Here is a 23,020-nt window from a genome sequence, read left to right on the forward strand (position 1 = left end):
AAGACAGCACCTCCCATTAGCCATTAATCCACTGATTAATCTGTTTCGGGCAGCTTTTCTGTCCTTTCCACCGCGGCATATAGGCACCATACTGTATGTGATACACCCATGGAGTGTATTCCCGGGGGATTTCTGCTGCTCTGGAAGAGCCAGGAGGCGGTGCATGGTGTCCGTGTCCTTTTGGCACTCTCTAAATTGCACTTGGACAAGAAACCAAGAGCCCCTCGTAGCATGCCCCTGCCGCGGCCAGCCCAGGAGCTGCAGGAGAGCCATCCCACACCAGGCATGTCCCGATATCGCCTGTCCCGGTCAATAAGCAAATTTCCGAGCTGATTGCTAATCATCTGCTGAGAAACGTTGTTTGCTGCTGTACGGCGCTGGCCTGAGGAATGCAAACTCACATCAACTTTGATTTAATATTTCCAAGCGTCAGGAAGCATCGCTAATTGTTCCTCCAGAGAAACCCAACCACCCAGCCTCTAGATAGCGCCTGCAGAACAAAAAATTATATTTAGAGGAGCCCATTGCAATTTTGGGGTGTTGTTTTTTTCCAGGCTGCTCTAAGCAAAGCAGAGTTTCCTTAACACCCTCCGAATCGCGGCATAAATCTTGCCAGCGAGGGAAGGAAGCGAACAGCGGCGTGAGCTGTCAGCAGCTCCCTGTGATCTGACAGGGTCCAGCAAATGCTTTCCCCATCCTGACCCCGCCTGTCAATCAGCTTTCGGGGGAGAAGCCCCTTCTCGCCCGCCTCTCGTCTCTTTGGCGAGGAGCAACAGCCAGCTACAATTTTGACTAGCTGTCATTTATCATTATTTTGGGGAGGAAGGAGCCGGGGAGGCACTCTTCACCCCGAAGGTGCGGGCAGAGCAGAATTTGAGATGATGGGTGGGGATTTCCACCGGCACAAATGGGAATAAGACTCGGAGCTTTCCAGGCTGTACCAAAAATAGCGGACCAATTTCAATCTCAATTATAGCTCGGTAACCCCCGAGTATAATTCAGAAGTCAGCTTCTAATATTTCAATTCAGGATAAAGAATAATATTCCACTTCCCTCTCCGCACCCCAAGCGATTTTCATTTCATAGGGGCTAATCTCGACTTGAACATGTGTTTCAGTGAGATACTAAAGGATATGAGTGTGCTAAAGAAAGTATGCAAAAAGGTTATGTAGAAATGCCTGTGTTAAGATCTGCCGAGCAGTTAGCTTAATAGCATGGCTCCTTGTGACAAAATATGCCATTTATCACAGTAAAATGTGATAAGCGACTTATTTCGTGTCTGCTGCGCTCAGGACAGCAGGAACCTCTTTCTCCCGTTGGAGCAAACATGCTTTCAGGTTTACAATTCCTGCGAACACCCACACGTGCAACGTGTGCTCCGTTAAAGTCTCCCGTCCCCTAGCAGGGACTCGGTCCTGGCAACGGGCTGTGCCAGCAGCGCCTGTCCTGCTGTGGGCCTGGTGACATCTCTTCCGATTGTAGCTAGCATTTTTAAAATACACCAGCAAAACTAATAGTAGACAATGGTTTTGTCTTCCTCGCGTATACGTTAGGGTCCTAGGACACCAAATAATTTGTATTTTTGTATGTAAGCGTAAGCGGGGTTGTAAGTGCTTTGTTGGAGCCAAGCTTTCGGGAAGCTGTCCAGGCTGCTCCCAGCGGCCAGAGCTCTTTGGCTTCACTGAAACCGCATACACCGAGCTTTGCTGAATGTGCCTGTTTAACCTGCGCAGACGTACATAGAAGATCAACGGTGCTGCCGGGGTTTACAAGAAGACATACGTATCATACTCTCATCGCTGAGAGATGAGCTGGCCCCTGGAAACCTCGGGAAGGCATTAGAGAGAGAAGCGAAGGGTGACGGCTTCTTGGTTAAAAGTCTATTTTGCACAGTGCTTTTCTGCAAATACCCACCCCAGTGGGCTGTCACCCTTCTAAGAGAGAGCCCGGCGCCAGGATACGGCCCGAAACACGGCCCCTCCACCACACCGTGCTCCTCACTCCCCCGACGAGCAGGCCGTCTTGTAGGTGATGATAAAGTTCGCTGGCGAGCACCGAAGGCCGTTTCGTTCTCATCATTACGATCCCATGCTTTGCCAATGATGCCTTTCATTTATTTATGTCCGTCAGCCTGACAGCCGCTTGGATGTCTCCATTGCCACGAACCTCCTACCAACGGGCCTTGCGGAGAAGAAAAAAAATGCAACGCACCCCCCCCCCCTTTATTCTTTATCTTGGAAAACACTCCCTTTCTTAGGCTTCCAGTCAATATTATTGTTCTAATAATGAATTGCTTTAAGAATGAATATTTTCAAAAAGACTACCTGAAGAATATTTTCCATTTTAGAAGATGAGTCTTAATCTGCTCTCATTCTGATGACAAAGGAAATTGGCTTTATTATTTAAATTAACGTTATTTAGAAACATATCATATTTCTCACTCCCATGGTTCACCTGTGAGCACTTCTATGCAACGCTTTGCATTTAAAAGGACAAATTTGAATGACGAGATTGATCCCTTGGGTGGGAAGAGGAGGATGCTGGAGGTACAATCTAGGTATGTGCTCTTCCAACAACAAAATACTGATTTTCCAGCTCTTTTTTAGTCTGTCACTGGAGATTCCCGGCGTAGAAAAGCTCCTTTGGGTTTTCTGCCCACCCATAGACCTTCCCGCAGCTTCGGCTCATCCCTCCAAGAGAAAGGGATGGCGCACGAAGAAGTGCCCCTTCCCTGCACCGTGGGCTTCTCCCCTTTGCTGGAGGAATTATTTCTTTGTTACTTAATCATCTGTAATTATCTCCTGGAGTAAATTCTGTTGGTGCATCAATTTTCAAACACAACAGTCATTTTTATCAGTCATGTTTATTTAATTTTAGCTGATTAGCACAGAACCTAACAAGTGGCTTAGACTAACAGTGTGTCACTGCCCAAGTATTTTGTAGGTAACAAGAAGACATGGAATAGCGCACATGTTGCTTTGTCTGCATTAATCTATTTACATTGTAATTCTTCAACTGTTTTTAATGGCTGGTTCAGCTGGAAGCGATTAGTTGTCTAAATTAAAGCCACATTTCTCACTTTGTGCACTGGGAAGCTTTTTAGCTGTTGTCTTTTCCTTGCTTTTTGTTTTCCAAATCAAGACGGATACCATTTGAAAATGCATGAAATCTTATTGAGGGGATTGATCCGGGTGTTTGGAGCCGTGTTCCCGCGTATTTGTCTTGAAGCCAAATACTTGGATGGGCCACAAAGCGGTGCGTTTGAAGCCGAAGCCTGCAGCACGGCTGTCAGCGCGGCGTTGTCTCGGGCTGCGCAGGAGCCGACCCAGCAGCCGGGCTTCAGAGGGAAACCTCGGGGCGGCTCCGAAAGGAGGACAGGAGGAAAGCAAGGAGAAGAGAAAGCACTGCAGACACAGCGCAGGACTTTCCGGGCTGTTCTGCATGGGCAATAGCCCTTTGTTTATAAATTAATTAAATCAACAAATACGTTTGTGTTATGCACAATGTAATTTATATAGAACTTCAGACCAGAGCGTCAGCGCATGTTGGATCTCACCCTCTTTTTTTCAGCGCTTTACAGGGAAAAAAGGTCACATTTGCAAAGCAGTCATGTCAGCCTGGTCTTGCTCCAGGACTGGCACCTGAGCAGCGTGATGGTGCTCGCCCCATCTCCTCTCATCTCCCCGGCCGAGGATTTTCCAGGTCTGGCCCGCACACCACACTCTTCTCCCAGCACTACAGCCAGATACAAGACGTGCCAAGTCTCACAGGAGATTTTCAGCTCAGCTGTGGAGACTCAGAAGGCACCCATAGCTGTGGGGTACTGCAGTCGAATGTCTCCCATGAGATTTAGACCCTCTGTGCAAGGTGAGGATAAACTGCTTCCCACGCCAGCATCCCTGCTGGGAATTATTTCTCTGTAGGAGATCAGCGTGGTGGCCGTGCCCACGTTCATTCGCAATGGCAATGGTGCTGCACCTTCACCCTGCACCTCTCTGGGGGCTGAGATGAGGTTTTGCCTACTGGGAGCTGATGGGAGCCTTCCAGCTGGCTTCAGTCCAATCTGCACTAAGACCGGGCTGAGGCTGCTGGGATTTGCAGTCTCGGGTAAGATGTAGTCCTGACACGCAGACCTGGGACTGCCCAAGATAACCTTCAGCCAGAACTGCGTCCTCCTGATGGCACAGCCACGGTCTCTCTCCGTTTGGATCCTGTTGGCTTTGCCCTTTCCCAGAGCAACGTATCTGTGCTGCAAGGTGATGCCTACCTTGAGGGAAGGGATGACTTTAACTCTGCAAAAAGCTAACAATGCTAGACAGGCTCCCACGTCCCATGGGAAATGTGGGGTGAGCAGAGGAAGGTCGGGCTGAGGACACAGCACCGGCCGAGCGCTCCTGTTTACCTGCAACAACCGCACGGAGTCACCTCTGCCGGTACCGCCTGGTGTGCATGAGAGCCACGCTCACTGCAGAGCCGCTGAGAATTTTTCCTTAAAAACTACTGTTTAATACCACTTTGCTTAAAAATAAAAAAAAATGCTCTCCGTGCTATCCTCTTACGAAGGCAAGGAAAGCAAAGCCCTGCTGTGCCCTACGTCGGCTTCAGAACATCCCGTAAGGTGGTACCCAGGGCACCAGCCGGGGAAGGTGGCTACGGGGGAGGAACCCCCCAGAGAAAACAAGGTTTTGAAGCGCAGTCTCCCACGGCAGTGCCCGCAAGGGCTGTCGGGCGGGTTTCAGTATGGGCGTCGTTGAACCCAACACATTTTCTTTTCATTTCAGCAATCAAAAAAAGAAATAAAATTCACATGTGGTATAGTCCAAACTGAGTCTTCAATTAAGTCAATATTCAAACCAAATAAATCAAGCGTTTGCACAGATTTACTCCTGAGGAAGAACTTGTCTGGTCGTCCGGCAGAAGAGGGTGAAAGGAAGGCAGGCTAGCGCGCTGTTTGCTCCTCTTCCTGCCCTCTTCCCACCCAGACCCAAACCCACAGATAGCAGCCCCAATCAAGAGTTTGCTGCCTTCATCAGTTTGTCACAACCTGAAAGTCCCTCAAATATTTGCGTGTATTTAATTATCCTATCTGTCGCATCTGTACCTCATTACATGCTCTAGCTGAACGGTGCACGGAGTCGGGTTGCAACGAGGCAAAGGTCAGAGGAACCTCCAGCCTGCATTTTGCCATCAGTTGATTATTCAGATAACAAACAACCATCCGAAAGACTGAGGGCTGCTCTGTGGCTACAGACGGGACCCCATCACTGTAGCTGAAGAAAAGAAGATAGCTAATTCCTCTTGGCTACCCACTGCCTTAACATCTGAAAAATAGTAAAGCAAATAGGTGGTATTTCTTACGGCTTGGTGCACTGGTGCAGAGCTGGTACTTGGCAGTAGTCTCCTTGCTCGGCTGCATCTTGCTTTTAATATATTGCCCAGCATTAATCAAGCAGTTTAGAAGCATCCTCTATCCGTTCTGCAAAACAGAGCTTAAATGATTTACTGTCAGATTCTTTCAGCTCCTGTTAGACTCCTGTTTTTCTTTCATGTGGGTAGCAGAGGTCAGCAGTGGCAGGAGATGCATGCTTTCACTTTGTCTCACATTTGCTGCTGTCATTCCGATCCCACTCCGGTCCCCGCAGAGCGACAGGATGTGTTCATGCTCACAGCCCTAGATGCTAATTGATTTTAGGGAGCCCATTCATCAGTTAAATTTAGTAGATCACCCACCAGGTTTGCTGTTCACTGTCAAAGGTAATTCAATTAAAACTCCAGAAGTGTGACTAACTATTCGAGGGTAAATATGTTTAGCAGCTGTGTTGCTGTATCTTCTCCATCCTATTGTGTCTGTGAACCAGCCCCGGCGTAGCATGTACCGAGCCACATACCTTGGCTGATTAACGTATACAACAGTTTTGCAGCAGTGCCAAAAATTAAGTCCAAATGTCGTCTTCGGTGTGCAATGACGTGCAAATGTCTAAATGTACTAGCTTCAGCAAAGAGAAAAGCCTCAAAAGTGTTGAAAGGCAGCACTGGCTACACTGGTTGAATTAACTCCGTGCATCTACGGGGTTTTGGGATTTTTTTAATAGCTTTCAAAAGAATCAAATCTGGATTTTCAAATCCATTGATAGTTTGGAATCTCCTCATTCCTACCAGTAAATACCTAGTTTCCCCTTCGCCATCAGTCAGGGTTCATATGAAAGCCATCCAATATGACTTTATCCCATCACTGAAGCTGTGTATAAATCAGGCAGACAGCGCAGCGCTCTTGTGGAAAGATGTTTCTATTAAACCCTGGAGGCAGGGGAAGCCTTGCTGAATTCCTCCTGGCCGACAAACGGGGCTTTGCCTCTTCTTGTCTGCTGGCAGCCGTCACTCATACGTGGTTTGGTAGTAATTAAACGCATCGTTAGTGATCCCATTGTACGCCATGGGACAAAATGGTGTGTCTGCTTCATAGATTAAAGGAAAACATTATCTGAAAAGCACAGGTAAACAAGACACACATCCCTCAACCTTTCACCCTTGAAGACCAAGGTTCACATCCCCCTAGAGCACAAACAAACAGGAGACCGGACTCTCTCGAGTCACTGCTGGCGAGTTTATATTCACAGTGAGACTACTGCGGAGCTTGAGAGACTTGTCGGTCACGGGGATGGAAGAGGACGGGCGGGATGCAGGCTTGGAAGGGGCTGAGAGCAGAGGTGCACAAAGAAACTCCCCAAATCACTGCCTGTATGGAAAGCGGCATGTATTTACGTACAGTGACTGCCTAAAATTATTCTTATAGAATTAACTAGGCACTGAAATGCGGAGTTTCTAATAGCTACCATTGCACAGGTCCCATTTCATCAACTTGCTCTGCAAGAGTCGAAGCCCACACAAACGCCGAGATTTCCTGATTTCTGTGTGGTTGTAGAAAATAAATGAGATCCAGTGACTCCGCAAACCACCGGTCTTCCTGCATGTTTTTTATAGAGCAGGAGGAGGAATACTTGTGCGGTTCGCTAAATAGTATCCTGAGAAAACATCCAGATTTCCCAAACATCACCATAAACCTTTACGAAGAGCTTGGGAATACCTGGTCTATTTAATAGTCTAACCACAGGCTAATTGAAATTGTAAAACTTCAACAAAAGCATTATGTTTGAAAGAGAAGCCAGGATATTCTGTATTTGCTGCTTTAAACACGCTATACACAAGACAAACCAGGGCTTGGTAAGTATTAACCTTTGCTGTACAGTGTATTTTTTAAATATTTGGATGAAAAAGCAGTGCCATTGTTAAATGTAATAATTACCGCTAATATACATCGATACTTCTGCTATCTTTACAAACAGAATTATCTCTGCAGAAGAGGTTGTTAGAAGTGTACATGTTGTACAGAGATACCAAGTTCTTAAGCAGCGGTCAAATACTTACAGCAACGTAACTGGATAAGGAATGACTTTGATATACGGTTGCTGCCAGGAATTCTTTTTTTCTTGTGGCTGTTGAATCCCTCCCTTCTTCTGGCATTAATAAATTAAGGCACCTGCTATACAAATCAGCAAAAATCTGGAAAATCATTATCACTTCAATGCGGAAACGACGCCCATCACAGAAGAACAAATGGGCTACGTAGCCTACACGGGACTTTAGAAAAAAGGTTCTATTTGTCAAATTAATAGAGGAAAAGTTGACCTTACTGTTATGGACTTTATCCACTTCCAGGTCGTATCAATTAGTTACAGCAGTCTCTTGGAGACTGGAACTAATTTACAACACTCTGAACGGGACTGCTGGCTTCTCCTACGCATTTCAAGTCAAATGTTGGGGCTTCATACCGGTACCTGGAACTGAAAAATCACCAGCAGCAGAAACGGAGCTTAATGGTTCCAATATTAACCCATTTTGCAGCAAGAGAAACAAAGTCCTGACTGCGATAAGAACAAAGTGAAGTATCTCGTATAGAGACTCCAGGATTATGTTAAACTAATCTTTGAAAAAAGAAAGAATTCTTAAAAAAATTAAATAAAAAAATACTGAATGCCTTTAAAGGAAGTTTTAAAATGTTTTACTATCCCTGCCAGCTCATTTTGACAGAGATTTATTGCAATAAAGAATTACGAATCAGATAGTAGGAAAATTAAATTAAGCTGATTATTATCTTGTCAGATACACATATTAGTCGGTACGTAAAATTTATTGCTTTAGACTTTTGCAAAAAGATTGTTTCACTCAGAGTTAACAAGTTCAGAATACCCTAAGCAATATGCACAGGTCGTCGCAACAGTAAACCATCTTTTAGATTAGACATGTGTGATACTTAAATACTTTTATTCTCCCAAATCACCCTTGTCTAGCTAAGAGCTTGAAAGCAGCCTGTCTGCTGCAAGATGGTCTGGTTCTGGCTGCTTCTCACAGCAACCAGCACTGTTGGAAGACATTGGAAAGCTTTTCAAAGAACTGGAAAGAGCTGGGATCCTACAGCCCATTGATTTTCTATCTTGAACTGTGTATCACAGCTGATTCAGCACGACTTTCCTAATAAAGAGCAGTAAAGGTCGAGCGAGAGCCTGTAAGACTCACTTACTGCATCTTCTTCCAAGTTAAAAAGGCTCAATTGGCACTTGAAATTAGTTACAGATTGTTCGCATGGGTCTCTTCCTTTATTTGAATGGTAATGCAGAGAGCTGCTTCCGATACAAGTAAGGCCACTGACCCTTCTTGGGATTTCAGTGAAAAAAATCTTGTTTGACAAAAAAGAAAGTACCGAGCAGTATGCCGCCGTTAGTTCAAACCAGGCCTTTGCAACAGATGAATGCTAACGCTAAAGCCAACAAATGCAATGCGCTACATGGACAGAGAGAATCCTGAAACTGAAGTAAACACTTCATCAAATCAAATCTCAACGCGGGCAACACTTCTAATGAGAAAACGAAATTTTCTGTTAAAATACAGTTTCCATCAGTACGCAGTGTGTGTTTCCTTCTGTATAAGATAGAAGAATTATCACAGGACAAAAAAAAGGAACAACACAACAGCTAAAGAAACCCGAGAGGACTTAACTAAAAATTACACACTTTAAAACAACTTTTAAGCACAAAGCTACTCCCTATCGCTCTCCTAACAGTAGAACTCGAAGTCCCCAATTAATGCCTAAAGACAGCAACGAAACGTTTTGAAGTGCGTCCAGCGAAGATGGCTAGGTGTGGACACAAATTAGCTGATGGCCCCGTGCAACGTGTTTCCAGGTCGTACGTTGTGCAACGGAGCAGCTTTCAGGCAAGGACCGAAGCCCCAGCGCAGGCACGTCCTACCGAGATGCGATACTGCCCAGAAACAGAGGTTGCACAGGAGAGACAGTTCCTTAAACCAGCTAGCGAGGACTCTGTGAAAGTCCTCTTTAAGAATTCAAAAAAATCAGTAATTTATGTAGGACCTACACAAAAACAAAGCTTGAGGCTCCCTCTGCTGGTTCCCAAACAACAACGAAAGGGGAAAATAAAAATGGAAGGTTTTTAGCGCTGGGGAGGGCAAACTCAAAACCACCCCATCTCCTGCCAGTTTTCCACATGACCTCTTGTGATATATGGTAAGGGCAGAAAACCCTCTTAGATGTTTAAACATGAGGGATACACTCCACACCAGACTAAAAATTGTAAAAAAAAAAAAAAAAAATCATAAAATTCTAAGTAGATTATATTTTATGTTGTTATACTTAATTGCTCCCTAAACTGTTGTCCCAAATCTTTCTCAATAGTACCCACTTTACTTCTTATTTTGTCTCCATGAAGCTTTAATTTTCGGATTATCTTCTCACAGGAAAATATTGATGACATCATGACATCTGCTTGTTTATCCATGTACTGAGCCCCGCCAGCAGCCAGCCATATAACCTAGGAACACATCTGAAATAAGTTGTCTGTACAATTTTATTTACCACTTGCAATTACATTTACAAATCATCCCGTACAAGTAAAGCAGTTTTCAAAATGAACTCTACCAGAGCTACAAAAATTATTCTCTTCTCTATACATGTCACCAGCTTCAGAATTTATTTCTGTACACAATTGCTGATTACATTTAATAAAATTTCACTATTTTTTGGCTCTGAGGATCTCCACAAAGGCAACTTGATCATTTTATCCCACTGCAATCAAGGAAGTTAAAGTTCTTGTTCTTCCTTCCCTTCCCTCTCCTTTCATCTGAAGCTCTTCATGGCTTTCAGTTTTGAAATTCAAACAAATGACGACTAATGCTACCATACACTAGCAGTTTTAGTAACCGAGGAAAAAAAAATGTCGAGCAACGTTTCAAGCAATGTTTCACTTTAGATGTGCCTGCTCATAAGCATAAATATTGAAATATTATCTGGTAATAAGGTTACATAAAAGCACAAACTATTTATTTAACATGAAATGAACTTCTACAAGCACATACAGTCGACTTACAAGAAACACTAGCAGTGTAGGAGTGAGGAGCCAGAGTTGTTCAGAAAAGAGCAAATGTTTGGAGGAGAGCCGGAATGGAGGAAGGACATGAAACTCAAATATTGCTCTAAGAGTAACTTTCAGTTTTAAGCATTTCCAAAAGACTTGAGAAAAATATATACATTCGAAATATGTGTTAAAACTTGCTGAACGCCAGCTCTCATACACAAGTGCTTCTAAAGAGAAAAGAAATCATTTTCCCCAGGAGAGGGCAGGAGATCTATACGCAGAAGTAACCAATACAAAATCCCGGCCCCGTTGAAGTACGCAGCGATTCTCAGAGTGAAGTCAGCAAGGCAAAAATTCATTGTTTCAAACACGTATTTCTTCCCCAAGTCAGCTAGGCCTGCCTACCTCTTTGCATCATAGTCCCGCAGAGGTAACATTAATTATGTCAATCAAGCCTTTATGTTTACTTGTTAATCCCTTTAAAAAAACGATACTGGAAATCCGTTCTGGAACTGGAGTTAGCGAGTCTGGGATAAGATCAACACTATGAAACAGGCTGTGTATAGCCGGTAAGATAAGCTTATTTAACATTTACCTTGCAACAATCTAATCCATCTCATCTCCCTTTATTTTTAAATTCCTCCAAAGCCCCAATGCTCACGGCAAGGCAACGTATTCAGAAAATCAAATACACGGGATCTCAGAATTGCTGTCTACCCCTCAAATAGTTTAAGAACGGCCAGGAACAGTCTAAAAGCAGCATAATCTTTAACAGTAAGATAAGCCAGACAAGCTAGCTGAAGCTGTCTAATATCAAACACTGAAAACCTCAGTACTTTATGGTACAGCTCCATCAACAAGCAACCACAAAGTAAGCTCAGATGTGGATTTATTACACAACAGTAATTCTCCAATCCTATCATGACATGAAGTAACTGAATATCAAAACTGAAGTAAGTTCAGCAAGGCAAAGGCACACACACAAGCAGTTACCACAGCTGTGGGTAACCTGGTTGCATAGATACACCATTATGGTTTTGTTATATTATTCAGAAGGAGCTAGGGGGAAAAGAAAAAAAAAAAAGTAGTATATAGCCCCTTTCCTAAGATGTTTTATTAATAATTTGAGAGGATTGTACCAAGACTACAGCTGTGAGTACATGGTTTTTAAACATCTTCCAATTTCTCCTATTTACAGGAGGAACATTCAAGGTGTTCAAAAGAAAGCTGCATTGAAAATAAATGTAAACAAGTGAAAAGACCACATTTTAAATCGTTTTAGTCTAGGCTGCCAGTGTAAGAGACACAATTCCACAACATTTTAGGTTGTTTTGTCTATCTTATTTTCCTTATCTTATTTTTACAGTAGCCTTAAATACTTCAGTATGTAACATCCTGCTAAACCTTCAAAGTGATTTCAGTAATGCATTCAAAATATAGTTTGAAACTGCCGTGAAATGTTTCATCATTTTTGCAATTTTCACTGAAAAAATCCTGCTTGACTAAAAAAGCGAAGGTTTTTTTTTTTTTCTTCAATATTTCCCCAACACTGGAAAACCCATGTGATCCTGAATATCAGCAAATTAAGAACCAATTCCAAGTCTAGTGCTTCACGCCTTCCCTCACCCCTACAAAGGTAGAACAAAAAAAAATGAGCCCAGAAAGTCAGAAAGATAATTTTAACATCACTGTTTATCAGAACACATCACAAGTAGTCTCAGCTACAAATTTCTACAACCATTTCTTTACTTCACAACTGCAGCAGGAGTTCGAAGCTACTGAGAGCAACCAGTAGATTCTCTTACTGTGCAGAACTCTAAGGGGATCACTAAAACAAACTAGCTTCTCCATACAACTGCAGCGTTACAAATCATGTTATTTTATCTGCAGAGAGCAACGTTATACCTTAAAAAATAAAGTAGCTGTTCTTACTCCAGCATAGCCCCCTCTGAGCGAGCTGCCCTACGCTACTCATCCACTTCTCCCCTGCTGTGAGGTGCAGAGGAGGAAAAGCTGATGTAAGGGAGTGCCCCGGTTAGAGAAGACAGGGCTGGGACCTTGACTCATGACAGGAGGACTGTGAAGATCTGAACCTGAGGAAGAGCACTCCTGTATTTTTCATATATGGAAGAACACTGAAGTGTGGAATACGATCACGAGACTTGTCCTTACGTATACAAAGGGACTAGATTAAAAGCAAAGACAAAGAAGGAATGGAGAAAAGCAGGCTTCAGTTACTTCATAAAAGGCTTCTCAGCTTGAATCTATAAAAATGGATAGCACGAGTTCCCTGCTAACAGGAACTAGATGTTATGTTGGTAGAACAGAGGTGTGAGTGGCACAACTGGCTGCACCCCAGGATATTGAGAAGAAAGCAAAATGGAGAAGCTACAGCACTTGACATTAAACAACGAGCAAGCTGCAACATTCAACAGAACTGACAAAGAGTTGAAAAATATATTTTATTCCTCCTGTACTAAAGTGATGACGCCGTACAAGTTCCCAATTATACGGAAACAGCTTTTGGTAACTCATTTTTGAACGAAAGCACTAATTTCAGCACAATTACCCTCGCTTTAAAAGGCTAAAAAACTCAGACTGAAGTCCACTTATTTGCTTTAACAAGCATATTTTCCATGAAGTCCACGCTGTCCACCCTTGCGTGTTCCAGGAGTTTGGCTGTGTGAGAAAGTTATCTACAACAATCATCTGAACTGAATACATCCGTTCTCCAACCATAAACAGTTCTCATAATTTAAAAAAAAAAAAATCACTTCATAATTTAAAATATGTATCAATGACACTCTGCTTTTCTTTCAGCTAGAACGTACCAACGTTACTAGCTGACTTAGAACATCAACTTGATTTTGTGAAAAAACCTTGCAAAAAATACATCAACTTCAAAATGTACAGAAAAGGACATTAGAGAGCTGATATTTTTGGGTTACTTAATGTATTTTAGAAAGAGTAGCAAGCTAGAAGTACCCTATATTACAAATATTCAAACACCTAAGCCATACTGTATACACCTTTCTAGTGTCATGGAGGGTTAGTTACAGAAAGGGTATTTTGAAAGCATGTACAAAGAACCGCAACTTTAACTTAAACTTGATCACGTAGGCGGGCCAGTCTCTGTGACAGCTCATCCTGCAGAATTGTAAAACACAAAGAAACCAGCTGTCAGCAACAGGAAAATTAATTTTTGCGAAGTTCTGCAACACTCGAGCAATCTTGCGTCCAGATGATATGAAATTCTCTCATGTACAAGTCTTAACAAGATTTGCTTAAGACCTCAAGAATGGCTGTACCAGGTGAGACCAGAGGTCCATACAGCTATCTTAGCTCCAGCAGCGGATACCTAGGCAGGAGTTTCAGAACACAGCAAGCAGAGATAGGGTTCTTTTGGGGTTCTTCTTATGTATCATCTTTGCAAGTGCAAATCAGCTCTTACAGAACTGCATCCTTATTTGGATGCAGCCTTGACTGACCAAGGCTGGTATCCAACCGAACTGCTGCAGCGAGACAACAGTAGGTCTAACTGTTTTAGGGGGCCTGGTACAAGGTGAAACTGGACTTTTCAAAGAATGTGGAATACTTGGGGCTTCCCAAAGATTGGTCAGTTAAGATGAGGCTCCCTAAAGCCATCTCCACAAAGATGGGATGACAGAAATAAACTGTTCTCTTTCCATTCCCTCAAATATATTCCCCTAGAATGGGAAAAGCAACTCACCAAAAGATCTGTGCAACCTTGACATCAGGATCTGCTCATGCACAAGAAATTCTAAGCTATCCATCTAGAGCAAATGTGGAATCTTTTGCACTAGTCCCGTAAGACCTTTCACACATTAAAGGGAAAAAAACCCAAAGGCCTCGTGTATGCTATGGGAGATGGCTGGATTCATTAAATTTGGAGTAGGTAGGAGAGTCAACTGTTTGGAACTCTGTGAAATAACCATGCAAAAATACACCTGAAACATCTAAACTTTCTGGATTTACTAAGCAGACAAATGTATCGTTAAAATTATTTTGATTGCAAGACTGTTTTAACTACACACTATTCCTTTTGGCCAGCTAAAATCTAATTACAATTTAACACGCCTGGTTTGACCGAATGAAGCATTAATTCTCATATCACATTTCTCTAGAAAACACTGATTTCCACTGAATCTAACGTTTACCTGTTCTGCTGAGGCAACGCTTGTACCAACAGAACCTGTCTGTCCTTGAGGTAGTTCCATGTTCAGATCAAGACTAACAGGAGAAAACAAAACAAAAAAACCAAGTCAGGCATACACGGCTAAAGGAAGAAGCACAATAACTGACAAGCAGAGGAACACCGAGAGAGCATGAGGCCACCAGCATCCCATGAACGCTGTACTCCAGCTAGTCAGACAACCTGATCAGTAAATCTGACTCATTCCCAAGAAGACAAGTCATATATTATAACTAGCAATAGCTGAACAAATTCGGCTTAATCAGGACTGAGCAAGATTGCTGTTTAACAGAGGTATATCACACATGGCATACGTATGAATGACAAAAAGTTCACTCATTAAAAAAAGAGTTTTACTAAAAAACTCATCAAAAGTGCTTATCCTCAAGCCAACAGAGCGACACTTGCAACTTATGCGTCACCAAGAAGGCAAGTAATATTCTCTGAAATATTTCAGTATATCCCCAAAGGCTTAAATATGTCATGACGACCTCTTTTGCAATGTCTAGCTTGTGAGAGCAGAACTACAGGAAGTTTTAATGCGGTAAGAGGGGAAAAAAAGAGGAAAAGCGTGGAGAAACATGGCAAGGATTGCCAACACTAAAGCCAATCCAAGTAAATAATAGAACGCTATCCTGACATGACAAGTGACATATGATTTTCAGCTTTTGCACCACCACCCCTGCATCCTGACATTCACAGTAGCTTTGAGTGAAAACAGAATGAAATACTGGCAGCTAAACTGTTACGAGAATGATGTCCAGAGGTGAAAGGAAAATGGTGATTCTTCTCCGCTTCCAAGAGACAGACAGATATAAAACAAGGGTGTCTGACCTTCAAGTTAACCAGGAAGGGTTGTTGAAACCAAGATTTATTCAAGGAACAGTCACTCAAAAGTTTACCTACCCTGCTTCATCTGCCATTTCCTGCAGAAGCATATCCACTTGGTTCTAGAGGAAAGAAAACAAAATTGATTGTTGCATATTGTAGTTTATGACAATCTCTTCTGTTAAATCTTGAGAGAACAGAAATTATTTTAACAAAACTGATTTAAAGGTAAATGCCTTTTACAGAACATTTTTGTGCTTAACCACCAGAGGGCCCTGTATGAACTCAAAAATAATGAGTAGAGGTGCTCAGCCTCTTAAAATCCCATTAATTGACCTCTAGCTTCTGAAATAATGCTTCTAAAGAATTAAACTTATCTGTAAAAAACCCCAAACATATACTTGAATATTTCAAGTGTTGATTATTAGCTACTAAAACACTGCTTTGCACAACATGGAAAAAAAGCCCATCTCCAATAGATTTGCTTTATTGGATTTGGGTCTAGGTGTGTTTATTTTATTTACAAAGCGCTATCTCCAGTAAATTTATCTCTCTGACAAAACTTCTGTTGGAATATCACATTTAGCTCCTTGTGGAATAGCACAAGGGAATAGGTGCTAGGAATTCTTAACTACATCAAGCACTGTTTAAAGATTTTTAGGAAACACATGTCCATAAATTGAAAGTAGGTAATTAAGAACCTTTCCATTGCATATAATACTACTAATTTGGTGGTAACTAATGTCATTTTGTTAATAACAGTGAGCTAGAACTATTGACTTTCTCACAGCGTATTCTGCTTTGATAATTAATGCTGCAGTGTCTTCTGGTTCAGAAGTTCATTAAGAACTCATCAAAACGCCGCTTATTCAGTAGGAGGGTTAAAGTTTTCACGATACAATATAAAATAAAGCCTGCTATTAGAGCGAAATAAACTGAAATACATATACGTGATCCACTGTACTTGTGACTATAATTTGAAATAGTCTCTTCATCACAAAGAAGCACAAAGCAAACGTGAAAAGGCTCCAGTTGCTGCTATGTCTCCAAGTAGGCAGAAAGAAGAGAATCAGACATTTCCATACAGTTTAGACACGTAATTTAAGATCACCTTTTTTTAAAAAAAAGTACTGTTCTTACTTGTGGCGTTGTTAGTGTAGTAGTGTTGCTCATCGTGTCTTCCATCTGTTGTGTCTGAACATCTAGTGTTTCAAACTGATGCTCAAATTTATCCATTAATGCAGATATCTATAAAAAAATATGAATCAAATCAATGATCTGCAGATAACGGAAGAGAAATATATCTCAACCGGCAAAACCAGAATCACTCTACAAGGGCAAGCAGCTTCTGGAGATCAGAAGCTTGTCCCCCTCTCCTCCCAGCGTCGACTCTGAAGTTGATCTAACACTGCGGTTCAAGCAGGCTGGTCAGGGCCCTGTCCAGTCAAGTTCTGAGCATCTCCATTTATGAGGACTCCACAACCACATCGGGCAACCTGTTCCAGGATCTACCAACCTCACCGCAAAACCTTTTCTCTTGCTTGGAATTTCCCTTTTTAAGACTTGTGTCCATTGACCTTTCTGCTTTTGACGTGCAGCTCCAAGAAGAGTAAGTATTTACCTTTTCCAAGTTCATGCTCTTCAGCGTGGCATCCATAGACTTAACTACCCCTGCCATCGACTTCGTTACCTGAAATGAGGTAAAGGAAATTATTATAAAGAAAGAAAAATGAGCAGTTTCTTACCAAGCTCTCATCTCTATCCACAGAGTTTCTACAGTATCAAATAGTAGAGCATACACTATTGTCATCTAGAATGCCACTTTTTTTTTTTATAGCTCCTACCATTTCAAATTCTATAAATTAACTCAACCACTTGAAATATGCATTCTGAGCTGAAATTCACTAAAAACTGAGGTGTATATGGCATCAACTTTTGTGGGTCTGAAGACCTGTCAAATATTAAGGCGTATATTTGGTATACAGATCATCTGGCAGAATAAACTCTCTGGCTGAAGAGCAGTACAGTAGTGTACCTTAAAAAACTACCTGAGCTAAAAAAGACTTCTGGAATCCCAAGTCCTATGTCATGACTTTATGTATCTGGAAGGGGAGCAGTATCTTTGCAAAATAATCTTAAGTGTAACCAGTAAAACACACTGTATCCTTAGGAGCATGAGTAATAACAGCTAACAGAAGTTACTAGCTACAAAACATAGTGGACAGCAATCTATTTCTAAATAGCAGCTGCCAGGGGGATCCCAGTACCTGATTTACTATTGGCTACATCTGAAACCAAAACTGAAACTTTTCCGCTCATTACAGATAGAATTAAGTCACTTCTTAGAAGATCAGAGGTCTCATCCTCGCAACAGATTTGTGAAAACAGACTTACCTTGCCCATTGTCACTGCAGTCTGAACTCTTGCTGCTACAGCATCGACCCTGGCACTCATGCGCAAGAAATTGATGGCTTGATTCTTCTGGCGGATTGCATTTTCCGCATGTATTCGTGCAACTTCCATGTTACCCTTCTGAATTGCCTATTGAAAAAAGAAAAAAGAAAAAAAGAAAAAGCATTTTAACCTTCTCTGCTCTTGTAAACACGATTTCTGAATAGCCTATTTCATTTTTGAAATAAGCAGCAATTCATCACAATATCTTTTCTATTAAAAGAGAAAATAAAACCCTTCCTCCTCCCCCAATAGTTCTCAAACTTTTTCAAGATGTGAACCCCTAACTTCTTTCCAAGGAAGGTATCTAGCATGCACTTCAAGTAGAAGGTTTTACAGGGCTACAGAAACATGATTGTCTCATTCCTAAAAATGTTTTCAGTATCAAGACCCAAACACAGATACAGTTGGGATGGTTGTATCTCATGGACAAAAATACAGTCAAATAAATTTAGTCTCTCTCTTTACTACTTCAGGGACTCAAAAACTATTTTGCAGTTCCTCTTCATAAGCCATTTTAATACAAGATGATAAACATTAAGATTAAATATTTTTAACTTTGAGAACAGTCTCTAACAACATACATACAAGACAATCTTCTCACGAAGCAAATGCCACAAGCTGTACAAGAGGATACACAAGAATGTATCCTCACACTTATTAATAAGTATGGGAAGATTTATAGTCACATATTTTAAATCACAAGCATCCGTCACAATATTATTAGCATGCATACCAGGAAAATGGTAAAAACACCAGATACTTTCCTGCTATAATACGTAAACAACAGACCTAAAGAGCTTGTTTCAGACTCACTGCTTACCTTCTTAATTTTAGCTTTCTCAGCCTTTTCTTCTTTGTCGCATTTTTTTGAGTTCCTGTTGAGTTCCTTTGCAGCAAACTTCAAATTAAACAGGTGTTCTGCACCGCAAGTTAAGGGCTCAAGAACAGGCTCTATCCTTTCATTGTAGTATTTTGCTCTCCTGTTTGAAATGCTACCAAACCTAGCATATACTGTGTCTCCCCATCAGCGATAGTAAAACTTGGAAAATGCTATTTAAGTAAGCCCTTGAAATTCACACAACAAGGAGACCTACCAAGCTGCTTTACAATCATAATGCCACTTATCACCTGGGTTATAAAACATAAGGGCGTAAAAAATAAGTTCAGATCCCAAACTGGCTCCATTTAACATCAAAACTACTTCAGACTGATAAATACAACAAACCAAACATCCTCCAAGAGGAACTGAAAGTCTTACTCTGCCGTCTACTTTCACTCACGCACACAGAGTCCTCGACTCTCAGTGAAATGGAAGTGCGGTTTACGGGCCTGCCTGGAATCTCCCCATCCGAAAAAACAAAAGCCACTGACGACCCACAAGGCAAATTAACAATGTAATAGCAAACTGGCTTGGCTGACCATGCCCAGGTACAAACCAGGAGGCAGGGCTGCCCTTTCAAGCCACAGCATGATCTCGGGTTTAAATTGCTCATGCAGCTCCTTTACAGAGCAGCCTCCCAGCCCTGGGTCATGTGAGCGATTCTGGGGTCCCCGACAGCTCTGTCATCTGACTTTTGGGGAAAGAATACTGAAGTCGGCCAGAGAAACTTTTGTTTTTAAAAAGTTCAAGTCCTGCTTAAGCTGAAAGCTCTATGAAGACAGTAGAACAAGCCTTCGTAGTAACTTAGAATGATTACATTAAACTGTTACCGACAGAGAATAAAGTACATGCTGTAAAAATAACAATTAAAACCCCATACTCTTAAAATACTGTTGATGAAAGCTTCCAAATAATATCAGTCTTTCTCAAACAAAATGCAAGTACAAAGCTTTACAGGCTTCTTTCATGCCAGCTTTTGAAATCCCAAGAGGAAAATGGAGCAAGTACTAAGACGCTTAACAGTTAAGTGGAAGCACATAAAGCTAAACATTATGAGGTACTTGAGGTTTCTTTAATATTTCAAGTATATAAATTATTCTAGGACTGTTTTTTTCCTTAAAAGTCCAGCCGTGCATCTCAGAGCTCTGACAGCAACCTGAAGACATTAGGAAGTCTGTTGATGTATTTGTTATCCTATAAACACCACAAGCAGGCTATAAAAAGGTAACAGCTGTGCCTATACATCTAGGATATCTATTAAGGTAGCTACCAGTAACACTAAAATTGCTGCTTGTACTTACAAAAAATGTAAGTACAAAACCTAGGTCACCATCCCTTTCAGCAGCAATAGGCGTATTGCACTGAGCCACAGATTAGGTAATTTACCAAACAGGAAAATACCTTTAGGTTGTTCATTCAAGTAAACTTCAGGTCAGAGACCAGAACAACCAGGTAAAACATGACATCACCTATGTACACCGATTGCACTGAAACAGCATTTCAGAGCAGTTTAGTTTGAAATAACTTCCTCAGTTACTCACTTGAGGCATCTACCTTTGACATTAAAATAGCTCACCCTGCCACCTCCACAGCTCTTCCATCCCATGACGAGCACACAGTCGCTCCTCCCTTGCAGTGTCTTTCTCAACGTACCATAACCCAAGTGAAACTGAACTTCCAGCACTAACCGTGACTCACAGTCACCTGCCCCAGCACTCCGGCAGTCCCTACCACAACCACTGGCAATGCCGAGCACTGCCAGCACATTTCAACCACACCGAGACCTCTCCCATCTTTAAGGCTTTTTTTTTTTTGCCCCCGTGCGTTCAGACAGTTTTATACAGCAAGAAAGTTTAAATTTGCCCATAAGGTTTTTCCCCATGTATAACTTCCTTTCAACACCAGGAAAGGCAGCCGGGTTTGTTCAGCTGACAGCGGTTGCTGTTTGGGGGGACAGCTGATGAGTTAGCCTTGCTGACATCATTCCAATCCATACACAGTGCCGGACGTATGGCATATCAGACAGCCCTGGCGTACAATCTGCACTACTCTACACCGTAAATTGCTTTTTCTGCCCCAGGGACGGGGCCGTCCCTCCGTGCCCCACAGCCCCGTGAGAGGCGACGCTGCCTTCCTCCTCCTCGCCCCTCAGCTAGGGTTAGTTGATCTTGCCTTGGAAAGAGAAACTGAACTTCTCATTCCCTTCTCCACCCATGCAGGGAGGGCAACCCCCGCCTTCAGAAAGCAGAGCTCCTGGCAGTGTCACACCCAACACTCAAACCCTCCCGCTCCTGGGAAAGGCTCCGCTCCCCCAGCGACCACCGACCGCCGCCATGAGGGAAGGGACTCGCTTCCTCCTTCCCACCGCACCCTGTCGCGTCTCGGGGGCTCCTCCCCGGGCGGAGAGGCCTCGCACGCCACCCCCACCCGCCCCAGCGCAGGCCCCGGCCCCAGAAGCGCCGGCTCTCAGCTCGGCCCGGCCCGCACCGAGACCAGGCTGGGCCCCGCGCCGCGCCGGAGCCTCGCCCCCAGCCCAGGCCGCGGCCCCCACCCCGTGAGGGCCGCCAGCCGCCGGGCCTCCGCAAGAAAGCGCCGCCGCCTCCTCGCCGCCAGCCCCGGTGTGCCAATAGTGACCGGGAGCAGCCGCAGCCGCAGTACCGACGACCGAAGGGACCCGCGCCGCCCGCCACCCACAGCACCGCCTCACGGACGAGGCCCGCGCCCCGAGGATACTCTCCATGTTGGACATGGCGGCGGGCGGCTCCACGGGCGGCCCGGCGGAGGGGAGCGGAGGGGGGGGACGGAGGGGCCGCGACGCTCGTCCCCTCACCCGGCGCTGTCGCGGCTCCCGCTTCCGGCCACCCCGCCCGGCTACGCGCAGCCGCGCCGGGGCGGGGCGGGGCAGCGCGGCGCCTTCCGGTCACGGGGGCGGGGGCGGGAGCGCGCAGGTGTGCGCGGGCGCGGCCGTTGGTCTCTTCAGGGCGGCTGGGGCTGCGCGGCCGTTCCCTCGGCCCCTCGCCCTCCCTCCGCCGGCTCTGCCCGCTCCCCCGCCGCTATCACTAGCACCGGGGAAGGGCCGGGCTGTGCAGCCTCTGCCCCGGGCCGGCAGGCCGCTTGCCGGGCGGGGGGGAGGCCCGGGCTCGGCCGCCTGAGGGGTGGAGTGGGGTGGGAGGCCCCTGTGAGGAGCAGGCCCGGCAGCGCCGGGAGCCTCCGCAGCAGGGAAGGTGCTGTTCTGCCTGCAGCGAAAAGCACAAACTAAAGCACAAATGCAGTGGGCTTGGAAGATGACGGGTGGGAAAGCGGTAGGATGGTGGCGTGAGGGGTTTGCCTTGGCTTTGGCTACTGTGCGCCCACAACCTGGAAGCAGCAGCAGATAGAAATTATTTCCTCTGGCAGCGGTTTTAGCTCTTGTCTATCAATTTATAAAGACATTAAGAACAGTAACTTTTGTAATATTTGAGGGCTGCTTAATGTGTATCTAGAGCAGCTATAGGAACTTGAGTTGTTCATGCACTTCACAGAGGGAGATGTTAGCAGTCATTAAGGAAAAAAAGCAAAGGACGTTAGTAACTTTTCGAGGAGAGAGACTGATTGAAAAAGTTCCAGATCTGAGGTCAAGAAATTTGTCATATAACTTCGAACTGCTTATGTGTGCCCCTGCATGATCATGCCATCGGAATGTAAGCGTGAGCACGCTAAGCCAAAGCAGTACCCGCGTCTGGCTGGCTGCTGGCAGGTATCTGGAGAGCCGTGTAAGGACAGGGCAAGCGGAGAGCGACATTTCCCCAGGGGACTCTCCAAACATCCAGAAATTGGTGACAGAGGTACCTCCCGAGCCACGCGTTTCTGCGCCATCCTGAATTTAATGGCTTGGTGCATTTTACACCTAGGGTTTCAGATTGGTGAAAAGTTCCATCATCCTAAAAGTGCTGTGTTAAACGGTTTCAGTGTGCTGCGGGAAGTACCGCTGTTCGCTTTGAACTCGCTCTTGGGTGGTTGCATTACAGCATCTCAGCTAATTATCGGAGGGGTAGTAAGCACTTACTCCCCACTCACCTTCTAGGTGACGTTTGCTATTCTGTGGCAATTTCCAGAAAACACCCTTAGCCATTGCTTTTTCAGTCTTGCTTCATTACAAGCATTTTCCATGCTTCGTTTCTTGCAGAGAAATGGTTTCATCTAAAATTGCGTTGGTTTTGTTGATAATAGTAATGCTGT

The 23,020-nt window shown here is 43.8% G+C and overlaps 1 protein-coding gene across 1 annotated transcript; it reads right to left on the reverse strand.

The window, feature by feature from the left end:
* Positions 1 to 9,902: 9,902 nt before the first annotated feature.
* CHMP1B (charged multivesicular body protein 1B) lies at positions 9,903 to 21,599 on the reverse strand. Its single transcript, XM_050901701.1, has 8 exons — positions 21,536 to 21,599; positions 18,743 to 18,840; positions 17,863 to 18,009; positions 17,090 to 17,158; positions 16,609 to 16,716; positions 15,547 to 15,590; positions 14,606 to 14,678; positions 9,903 to 13,574 (listed from the first exon to the last, which is right to left on the reverse strand). The coding sequence occupies exons 1-8, from the start codon at positions 21,549 to 21,551 to the stop codon at positions 13,530 to 13,532; spliced, it is 600 nt and encodes a 199-aa protein (XP_050757658.1). The 5' UTR covers positions 21,552 to 21,599; the 3' UTR covers positions 9,903 to 13,529.
* Between the last annotated feature and the right edge of the window lie 1,421 nt (positions 21,600 to 23,020).

This window comes from Gymnogyps californianus, chromosome 9 (genome assembly GCF_018139145.2).
Source record: "Gymnogyps californianus isolate 813 chromosome 9, ASM1813914v2, whole genome shotgun sequence".
NCBI lineage: Eukaryota > Metazoa > Chordata > Aves > Accipitriformes > Cathartidae > Gymnogyps > Gymnogyps californianus.

Bases quoted from the DNA above. Each gene is read 5' to 3' on its own strand.
- CHMP1B (XM_050901701.1), bottom strand. The intron at 18,010-18,742 runs GTAAGCAGTGAG...TTTTTTCAATAG, and splicing joins AGAAAGCTAAAATTAAGAAG to GCAATTCAGAAGGGTAACAT. The intron at 14,679-15,546 runs GTAGGTAAACTT...TTCTCCTGTTAG, and splicing joins GAAATGGCAGATGAAGCAGG to TCTTGATCTGAACATGGAAC.